This window comes from Chelmon rostratus, chromosome 18 (assembly GCF_017976325.1).
Source record: "Chelmon rostratus isolate fCheRos1 chromosome 18, fCheRos1.pri, whole genome shotgun sequence".
NCBI lineage: Eukaryota > Metazoa > Chordata > Actinopteri > Chaetodontiformes > Chaetodontidae > Chelmon > Chelmon rostratus.
The window spans coordinates 7,613,403-7,624,615 of NC_055675.1; the positions used below are offsets into that span (position 1 = coordinate 7,613,403).

Genomic DNA, 11,213 nt, shown 5'->3' on the forward strand with positions numbered 1-11,213 from the left:
CTTTTTCTCACTCACTCGCGTGAGCTGGGAGGTCGCACATCAGCAGCGGAGACGCTGGATGGTAGCCCTGCCCTTACACGCCATCTCCTTGGCGACGCACCTTATACAAGCTCCAGGCTGGAGCCGGAGCAGAGGACGGCAGCGCGCTGCGCCCTGAGAACCTCTCTGCGCCCTACTTGAGTACAGATGGATATGACACCGGGACGCGGCGGCAGCTGTACATTTTGACTTTTCTCCGTCTCATGGAGACGCGTCACCTCTTCTTTGATATCTTTTTTATCATTGTTCTCTGTTACTCACAGTCCCAATGGACATCTACGCCTCCACTTTATCACCGGCGCTGGACGTCGGCGCAGGGTGTTATCTGCTGGTTGTAGGTAAGTTTGAAGCCGAGTTAGTGATATAGTAAGATGTGATGCTGCACTCAGAGCCTTTGCATCAGAGCTTAGTGAAAATGCAGGCAGGCTTTAGGGACTTGAAAACTAAAGCACTCAATGACGCTTTTCTGTAATCCATTTTTACGCGCACCAGCTCTTTTTGTGCCTGCTGCCAAGTACTCTTCTAGTGCTTTCTACCTCATGGAAAAAGTTTCAGACGACACACCTTGACTTAGAGATGTGTTTTCAGTGTGACACGAGAGCCACTATGTCGCATAAATCCACACATAAATTCATCCCTTTGAGCAGAGGGGAAGCTGTGAGCAGGTGCGTTCTTTTGTCATGAACGTTTTGGGGACAGAAATCTGTTCAGGGTCCCCATAATATCAACCATCAAATGAGTTTTCAGTTGAGACTAAGGTGAGGCACGTAGTGGTCTGGATTAAGGTTGGAGTACAGGAGAATAAGTGTAAATCAATGCAGTGTCCTCTGAAGTGACAAAAACAAATGAGAATGATCGCTTAATGCAGTGGTCATATATACTGCTATAATTTAATTAATTGATAAAATTAAAGGATGCATGAAACCCCTAATGGGGTCTATAAAGAATACTAACTGGTGAGCAATTAGTGGTGTGGATGTTAATCTCTCAGGGCAAATTTACAGCAGGGTGCCTCAGCCTGCAGATACAGACTTAAATAACCATGCTGTGAGATCTGCCTCACACTCATTGCAATGTTAGATCTCTGACAGTAAAGCCAGCCTTAAGCTCTCAGCTCCACGGAGCATCCTTGCTGCTCGCAGCTGCACGCAGCCTCCCTCCACAGGAGCGCTCTCATCTCACAGAGATTTACTCAGCTAGGATGGCAGACACCGTCATCCTCCGTCTATTTCACACATGATCTCTTCCTGGAATTTGATCATAAGGCAGTAAATCTACTGAAGAACAGAAGGCAGATTGATCGATTTGCAGAGCATAGAAGGATGGATGACAGCTGGGTAAGAGGCCAAAAAGCAAAACAGGCAGCTGACCCTGACGCAGGACCTATGAGACGATGGTTCACAAACAACACGGCAAACAAATGCGAGAGTATCTGGAAATGTAATTCAGCCACTAACACTAGAACTATTCAGATGTTGAAGAAGTCACCTCTCAGCCTCTCAGTGACTTTATGACTTTTTTCTTGTTTTGGTGCAATATGACATAACAGCCAAGATGACACACACACACACACACACACACACACACACACACACACACACACACACATATATATATAATACAAGCAAAAAGGAAAAAAGAGGAAAATCTGTGCTATGAAGATAAATCTTGTTGTTGCTGTTTTATCCCCGTGTAAATGAAATTATGTGGTGAAATCCAAGTGTTTTCATATTTATTCTCAACATTTCTTCGTATTGACAATTACTGAGGCATACAGTATATCATTTCACACTTTGTCTGGGCTTTGTCAATGAGTGCCTTTCTCTTAGGATTACCCCATTTCTATTAAAGGAAATTTTATTGAGGCTTATTATAGCTTGCTGCAAATAGAAAAAGGTGTTTTTCTCTAACATACTCATATAGAAGACATAGATTGAATTTGCTCAGTGGTGATAGCATGTTTATGTTCTGCCTTCAGTTTAAGATTAGTTCCCCCTATATAAAAACTGTCACTGTGATTCTGAAATTGTGACTTTTTCAACATGGTGGTGTATGTCTCACACATGCCTTTTTAAGTTTTCTAATTCAGAAAACTTAAAAAGGCTATACAACACCACATGGCTATACATTATAAAGAAACTGACCATGGCAAAAGCAATTCACTAAACATATCAGGCATAGACTGTATAGAAAACTCAAAAGGGGTGGAGCTAGATTAAAAACGTTCTTTTTTAGATATACACACTGAAAGCTATACAACACCCAGGTTTGAATGCGGAATTTGAATCTAACTAATTGAGTGACTTCTTCCATACTGATCATGTGACTGCCAACCTGTAGAGCCTGAAGAGCCCATCTTGTATTTGCTCCGAAGAGGGCCTTAATGGGATGTCAGCGCTAACATGAATGCTTTAATGCAGGTCATTCTGCTCAGGTGCTTTGCACAAATTACAAAAGTGGAGCATAATGATGAAAGTAATTGTCATATCATAGGCATTAAAAATATGGGCTTTAGTAAATGATTATGTAACTATTTGGACTCATTGTGTGGTGGAAGAGGGTGGAACCTTTTCTACTTCCCCCGGGTTAATTAAAATCTTCTTGAAACCTTCAGCTATGAAAAAAACCACTTGCCCCACTGCATGTTAAAATAATATAACAGTGTTAAGTGAGTGCAGCTTGTTTAATTATGTGCTCCAATTTAAACCACAATATCTTAATGGAACTTCTGATGTGTGTGGTCAAAGTATACATCAATACAACCCTAATAACTGATGACCTCTGCAGATGGAAATGTGCCCTTCAAGAACCATGGCACAAACAAAAGTTGTTTTTTAAATGACAGTTTATGTAATCATTAAGTATATTGCAGAGGAAGGCTGACATGAAACAGAAGAAACAAATAAAAGACCCTCCCCTGCTCTCTTCCTCTCAAAGAAATAGTCAGACTACCCCACCCTCAGCAAAAAGAAAAATAAGAACACCCTCCCCCTTTAGCAGGGCTCACAAAGTTGCATTAATGCGCACAAGCTGTCGAGATTAATTGCTCTAAAGAGTCTTTAGAACTGGTTTTAAGATCAAGATATGTCATTATGTCTATGTTTATTGCTTTAACACGTTTTGTATTCATTCATTTGACTTTAGGTGAAGGGTGTTGGTTGGTGGGTAAAGGGAGGTTCACAGGTGTAGGCGATGTGCATTTATCTATCTGTGAACAACATATATCTATTTACCTGTCAATCTTCTCCCTCCACCACTCAATCCATCTCTCACGTAATCCCTTTCCAGTCAATATTGGACCGCTGCATATTGTGAATCCCTGTTAGGATTAGGATGATGAAAGCAGCCTCCTCTGCCTTGTTTAGCTCTCTATCTGTCTTAAGGTATAACATGCTTTACAAGTGTTTTACCAGGCAGCTGCCCCTTTTTAAAACTCATTACACCACCCACTGTCACTCACCCATACATACATCACACACACTACTGATCTGTGCCCTCTTTACACACCTCCTGATTATGTTTGAGTTGGTTAATGATCATAAAGTCACATTTGCCTTCTGATTGTGTGTGGTCGGCCTCACTTCCTGTCTGTCCAGGAGGACATGCCGTTAAACACGGTTCACGTTAAATGACTACTGTGTGTGGCCTCCCGTTTTGCTAACCTTAAACTGAGAGACAGATTAAGTTTTTCCAGACTTATTCAGGGCCGGTGCTCAGGCAGCAAGTAATACTTAGAAAGAAGATAGTGTAGCATTCATTTTAGGGGAGAGTCACAGTTTCTGAATTTCCTAACCCTCTTTAACAATATCACCGCATATAACTGAATTCTGAAAGCAACTGAAATAGCTTCAGCCAGCTCTGTGTTGTGTTCATATACTTTAATATGGCCAAGCAATTCCAGCTTCCTAACGCTCGTAACGTTAAATGAAGCTGTCAAGGGGGGAAAAATGGAGTCTGCGCTACAGACTTGTGCTTGTCCTCCACAATAAATAACATTGCTGTCTGGTGTCTGAATTTTGTTCCACAATTCCACCCAAAGTTGATTTGCTGTTATGTAGGTTTTGTGATTATTTACATGCATAGAAAGTATGCAGGAAATTACTAACATTTTCCTGGGGGAGGACTTCCAGACCCCTACATAACCCCTGCTGTGTAAAAGTATGGCCCCTTTGTGGCCCCTGATTTAGAAAAACCTGCGATCAGCCGTTGATGGTTGGTGGTACAGTTTTATGCTAATCAGTTTTAATCACGTTTAAGATGGGTTGAGCTATCAGTAAATGCAGATGCGTCACGTGGTTGTTGCCCTGTTGATTTTGTTTCGTCCCCAAGGAAGGATTTACCTAATTGTTACATAATAGAGCAGCTGTTGAAAGTTGAACCTTCCAAACAAGCAACACAAATGTGGTTGTGACAACGTTTAAAGGCTGCTAAATTGAAATGACAGTGTGCCAACATGCTCTCTGAGCAAATCTCTACCTGCAGAGGTAGTATCCCTTTCTTCAAGTTCGTCTGGAGAAGTTAAAAAGATGAGTTACAGTGTCAGCAAGAGTGTGAGAGACAGGAACAAGACGGCGACGTGGAGTTCAGGATGCTCAGAAATCACCACCTCTCGAAACCGGGAGCTGAAGTGGTTCACCCTCAAGCTAGGCAACAAAGGGAGCACTGCAGGCTGGCTCTAATTAGAGGTGATTAGCCCCAAGCTGCTGTGCAGGTGAAGGTTCACTGTCTTGACACTTGTGTTTCATGTACTCATCTGCCATCTGATATCTGTTAATCTATTGTTAGAACCAGGTTTGAGTAAAAATAATTTTTTTGATGCTCAAACTCTTTCTCCGTAAGTAGTCTGAATGCAGTTTGTTCTCTTCCATAACAGCCAGGAGGCTTTCTCCTGTTTTTAATTCCCAAATCATATCCAAATCCAGCAGAATTCTGGGAAGCAGTGAATTCTCTAAACCAAAGGTTTTCCCTCTCATTTCCTCCTCTCGCCACAGCTGATGGGTGTTCAATATCAGACCATAAATAGATATATGTAGCTTTTGACTTTGACACCCAGGTAATGCCAAGGTCTTTTTTTATGTCATAGCTGTTCTCCTCTGGTGACGTGGCCAATGCATCACCAGCTATTGATTTAAATAATCCAGTCGGTGAGGGTAAAATTGATCCCTACTTTTTAAACCTCAGCAACACAGCACTGTCACTGCTGCCACTCTGTGCAGCCTTTTTTATTGATGCTGCCTCCAAATTTGCTGGGGATTAATAAAATCATTAATAAAATTATCTTGTCTTTTAGTGATCTTTCAAAGGCTTTCAACACAGTTGATCATGCTTCGCTTTTTAAAAAGGCATCGCAGTATTGGATTTAGTGACATTTCTTCTAAATGGGTTCAGCGTTACCTCATGGATAGAAATCAATGGGTGGCTTGTTAAATCTTGGGCAATTTGCAAAAGGTGTCCCACAGGGCTCAATCCTCAGGTCTGTTCTGTTCTGTTCATTTATGCTTCCTCTGGAAATGGATGCTATTTTGTACTGTACGGTTGTGATAGTATACATTCTGCTGTTTTTTTGGGTTGTGAAAAGGTGCGTCTTCGGTAAACTTTCCTATCAGTCTTGGATTCTGAGGTCGTTTTATACATGCATGCTTCAGCTGTGACTCTGAGGCCCTGGGATGCTGTTTATCGCTCTGCACTAAGATTTATTTTGGTGATAATTATCTTACTCATGATTGTGAGCTGCATGCTAATGTTAGGTGACCACCTCTCTCTGTAAGGCATGATACACACTGGGTTTCATTTTTTTATAAGGACCTTACTTCTTTGCTGCCTTTTAATGTGGGCCCTTAACAAGCGTGCTTCAGTGAATGGCTTCTTATTTATGTTACTTGGTGTTTAGGATCTTTCGTTTATGCTATTTACGTTTCACATTTTATCTTGTTTAAAATGTACAAAGCGTAAAGACAACAGTTGTATAAGGGAATAAACGGGAGGACTGTTTCTTGGCTGGATGCAATTAGTCTTCCCTTGTTGCCTGACTCCAGGAAGTTCACCCACCCAACCAAAAAATCGTCTGGCACACACAAAACCGCAGCTAGTCATTCAAACAAACAAAATATAGCATGTTAATTAGTGAGCTTTAGAGGTGCTGGCAGATTGATTTGGTTACCCTTGAACAGAGGAAGGCTAGCTGTTTCCTGCCTCCAGTCTGTATGCTAAGCTATGCTACATCTGCTGGCTGTAGCCTCACAATTACCAAACAGCCATGAGAGTGGTGTCAAAATGGGAGTAATAAGTAAATAATTAGCAAATGTTTCCCTAAATGTAAAACTATGCCTTTAAGGTGTGACAGTGTGTTTTGTGGATGGTTAGCTTAGCATTGTGCCTCTTTTGCAGGTGGCTAATCACGGGAATTGTTTTAATCCAAACCTGTAACATCTGTTCTGGGGCTTCTGCAGTATAGAATCTCTGTGTTACTCAGTAGCAACCTCCCCAACCTCCACCCAGTGTTGGTTTTACACTTCACCCACCCTTACATACATCACATACATGACTGAGCTTTCCCCTCTTTACACACCTCATGATTATGTTTGGTTAATGTGTATTCAATGTGTTTGGCCTCTCTGTCAGTTCACAAGGAGCATGCTGTTTTATTTTGGATGCATCAAGTGTCCAAAACAAACAGAGGACTCGTCAGTTTATGGCCAAAACAAGTGTCCCTTGCCTGCCCCTGGCGTGTCAGGAACCTGTCCCATGAGGGGGCATGAATGCTGTTGTAATTTTGCTCAGGAACCCCCCTCAAATCCACTCTATTTAAGGCTGTTTTTCAACTGAAACATTTGAAGGTAGCTTTTACATGTGTGTTTACTGGTTCTATAGTTTTCACATCATGGTTCACTCAAACTCAAACTGTTTCATCCTCTTGTGTGTCTCAGGTGTCCTCTCTATCATGGGAAACCTGCTGGTCATCGTCACAGCAGTCAAAAGGTCATCGAGGATGAAGCCGCCGGAGCTGTTGTGCGTGAATCTGGCAGTGACAGACCTGGGAGCAGCTGTTACCATGTACCCCCTGGCTGTGGCTTCTGCCTGGAGCCATCACTGGCTCGGTGGAGATGTTACCTGTATATATTATGGACTGGCAGGGTTCTTCTTTGGTGTCGCCAGCATCATGAACCTGACCATCTTGGCTATAGTGCGCTTTGTTGTGTCTCTCAATCTGCAGTCGCCAAGTGAGTAATTCTGAGCCTTAAAAAAAAAAAAGATTATCATTTTAGAGAACATAATCACAATTAATATTTTATGCAGCAACATCTAACCATTGTGAATCTTATATTCACATTTCTTATGTTCCAAGAGACACTTCCATCCTTACTTAAGGGGTGACCCTGCCTGTGGAAAAAGGTGATTTGAGCAGTAGTGCTTAAACCGTTTAGTGCTAAAACTTAATTCTGCCTCCCCAGACTCAATCAATGACACAGATCTATAAGTGATCTTAAGTAAAGTTCAGCAGGGTCTTTACTCTGCAAGGTTTTTAATTGCTGCACTTCAAAAAGGAAAAATAAGTAATAATCATCAATAATCTAATTTGCATGCTAGTTGGCAATTGTCAATTGCCCATATGTTTATGCAGATTGAATGTGTGATGGTTGTACAAGCAGGGTAAGGGTGAGCAAAAAGAAAGGCCTCTAATGCAGATGCTTGAGCAAGGCTGAAGCAGTTCGATAATTCAATGCACACAACACGAAAGTACAGCTTATGGGGATGAGGCAGGGAAGGGTCGAAACTGAATAAGGCAGCCCAAACAGGCAAACAAATCCAGCTGGGAGAGGGGAAGGATCTAAAATCACAAAGCAAACATCCAAGAACACCAGGAGATCAAAAATACTAATGACTAGGAAAAGGGCTGACGTGCTTGTCACACTATACAAAGACGGAGTGGGTAGTACTAACACAGATGCAAATACACTAGGGAGAGAAGACTAATGAGGGACTAGTGAAACTAATCAATAATCACAAAGGCAGGAAAAACACAAAGACAGGAAGGGGAAAAAAACACAACACAAGAGAATTGCTACATATACGACAATCCATGTGTTACTTCCAAGTTATGGAGGGTTTGAAGGGCCGAAATTGAATATTGAAATACATAAACATAAATTGTAGTTATTAAATGCTTAATAAGCATATAATTGTATGCTTAGACAAGTTAATAAATAACTAATTATGTAATGTAATGCTTAATTGTCACCAAATAAATAAGTTACAAATTAAATGAAAAGAAAAATAAATATATAGATGTTATTACATACACAAATGTATTTATTTATTTATGTATTCATTTATTTACATATTTGTCATCTTTTTATTCATTATATAGTAATCAATTTGCCTATTTGTTTAATCACACATTCACTCATCTGTTTCTGATTTTATTTAGATATTAATATTTTAATTTACCCATGGTGCAACTTGTTGCAGAGGGATAAATAAATCTGTCAACTTAACCCATCAACTGTCAGGGGTTGGACTCTGCCCTGTGATTGGTGGTTGAACTGGAATCTACTGGTTTTGTCTGATTCAAGATTGACTCGGCCCGGCCTGACACAGTAATTAATGCAGCTGTACTCACGATCCTTGCGGTTATAGCACAGCACGGAGGCTCTCGGGTCTTAATGGATGGAGGGCTGCAACAGCAACGTAGGTTGACCTGGCCATCCTTCTTTTGATTTGCCGGCTGACAGAACTAAGCCAGAAAATCCAAAGCTGTTTGAGTGTCTGACAGCCGATGTGCAACATCGCCCGTCCTAAAAGGGAAGTTATTAGTGCTGCCACAATTAATATGTTAATATTTCGTTTCATCTTTACATTTCACCGTCCTCAGGGGTGTGTCCTCTCACTTCTGCTTTACTCATTATTCACTGATGAATGTGTGTGATGAATGGGACCGATTTCCTGTAATGATTAGACAGCTTTTAGAAATTAGGTCTTGTGTTTAGTCAACTGGTGTAGCAACTGAACTAAACATCAACAAAGAAGCTGTCGTAAAGGTAGTAGAATTTCAGAGGACTCCCCTCACTCAGCCAACCCTCTATCCAATCATCTCCCTTCAGGAAAAAGACTCCCTGAAGCCATCCAAGCCCTAAATGCTTCACTGATTAACATGCATGTGCACTTTTACTTGAATTAACCACATAAACGGCCATAAACGTCCCTGCCTGAGAGACCACGAGCAGGGGCAGGTTGTTCTGCTGGCATCGCGATGCCAAAGCTGCCGCCTACCTGATGATGCCTGGAAAGACCTGGAAAAGTCCTTTGATACAGTTTATGGCACATAGGAATTTGTGCAGTAGTTTGCAGGAGAGCAGTTCCTCATGTTTTCATCTCTATTATTTTGGCATTCTTGGTTTAATTCTTGCAGTCTACATGTAATTTGGGAAAATCAGGAATATAGCTTCACTCGTTTGGATAAAATGTAAGCTGCTCCACGTCGGTGCCTTCACAAAGGACCACCCGTCTGTGATGTGAAAGAAACAAAAAAATAGTCAACCTATCTTTTCCCTCCGCAGATGAGAAAATCAGCTGGAAGAAGGTGAAGATGCTGTGCGTATGGATCTGGTTCTACGCTCTGATCTGGGCTCTGTTCCCTATCCTGGGCTGGGGAAAGTATGGCCCAGAGCCCTTCGGCCTGTCCTGCTCTCTCGCCTGGGGACAAATGAAAACTGAGGGCTTCTCTTTCGTCATCTCCATGTTCTCCTTCAACCTCGTCATGCCTTCTATCATCATCATCTCCTGCTACTTTGGAATCGCCATCAACCTCTATTTCACCTACAAAAAGTCGATGAACAACAGCAACCGAGTCCCCAACATTGTCAAGCTCCATCGAAGGCTGTTAATAGTAAGTGACTCTTTCTGATCAGAAGACGCTCAGTGTGGGTTACCTTGACACCAGTCTGTTCTATGGAGCTTCAACACTGAACTGAATAGTTCTTGATTGTGTGGAGAGTGGTATGTAATTTAAACTGCATTATATGACACACTTGTCTAATGCCCTTTGCTCCTCTAAGGAGTATGGTGTACAGGAGTATGCAAGCCTCTCCGATACATCAAGGTTGCAGTGCTGGAGAAAAACATCACATGGGCATTGTGAAATAGAATCTTGATTGATATTGCAGATCCACCCGGTGGCTCTTTATGTAATGTAAATAATGCACCAGTTACCACTTGTCACTGTCAGTGTGGGTGTACAGTATAGAGCAGTGGTTCCCATGTGCCTTGCCCAGGCGTATGTTATCTAATATTATTAATTATATCAAAGTAGATATTGTTACAACATTTTTTTCTGTCAATGTTTAGGTGAAGTTTATTTAGTTTGTAGTGGTGCTAGCATTTGGAGTAGCAGCAGATATATATGCATTACTTTTCACTATCTATTTCAACCATTTATTCATTACCTTAAGATAGTTTAAGCAATTATGAAGTAAGTGGTAGTAGTTTGTTAGTCCCATCAGTCTTAAAAGAGACATTCAGTTGGTTCAGTTGAGTTTGGTATTTACTTCTACTTTTACTGACTCCACCCTCCTGTCCTGTTGCAGATCGCCGTACTGATCAGTGTAGGCTTCATCGGCTGCTGGGCTCCCTATGGGCTGGTGAGCCTGTGGTCTATCCTCCAAGACAGCAGCACCATCCCACCTGAAGTCAGTCTACTGCCGTGCATGTTTGCAAAGAGCTCCACCGTGTACAATCCTATGATCTACTACTTCTTCAGCAAGAGCTTCAAAAGGGAGGTCAAGCAGCAGCGCTGGCTGTGCCTCGGCTCTAATTCATGCCACATCTCCAACACCATCAGCGACAACAGCATTTATATGGTTAGCACCAACATCAAGCCCAAAGTAGAAGCACGGTCTGCTTTACAGGACAGCACGGAGTCAAAGACAGTGACTTTGGATTGAAAGGCTTTTTTTGGGATGTTAAATGTTTTGATCAAGTGACAGCTGAAAGGTCATGTTTCATAGGTCTGCCTTTAAAGTGTTTACAAAAATAGCAAGCATCGTCCACCTTTACCCCATCTCACAGATGTGTGACTTCTATCATTTTTAGCAGCAGTCTGCGTGTTCCTTAGGATGAAGGATGTGACCAGCTGTTATATTTACGGGACCAGTGCACAGGAGTGGCATCTGACAGTG

General features: G+C 41.7%; 1 protein-coding gene across 1 annotated transcript; it reads left to right on the forward strand.

The window, feature by feature from the left end:
• Positions 1-307: 307 nt before the first annotated feature.
• On the forward strand, positions 308-10,979 carry opn8b (opsin 8, group member b). Its single transcript, XM_041959362.1, has 4 exons — positions 308-377; positions 6,966-7,259; positions 9,597-9,925; positions 10,623-10,979. Exons 1-4 carry the CDS (start codon positions 308-310, stop codon positions 10,977-10,979), a joined length of 1,050 nt encoding a protein of 349 aa, XP_041815296.1.
• The last annotated feature ends 234 nt before the right edge of the window (positions 10,980-11,213 follow it).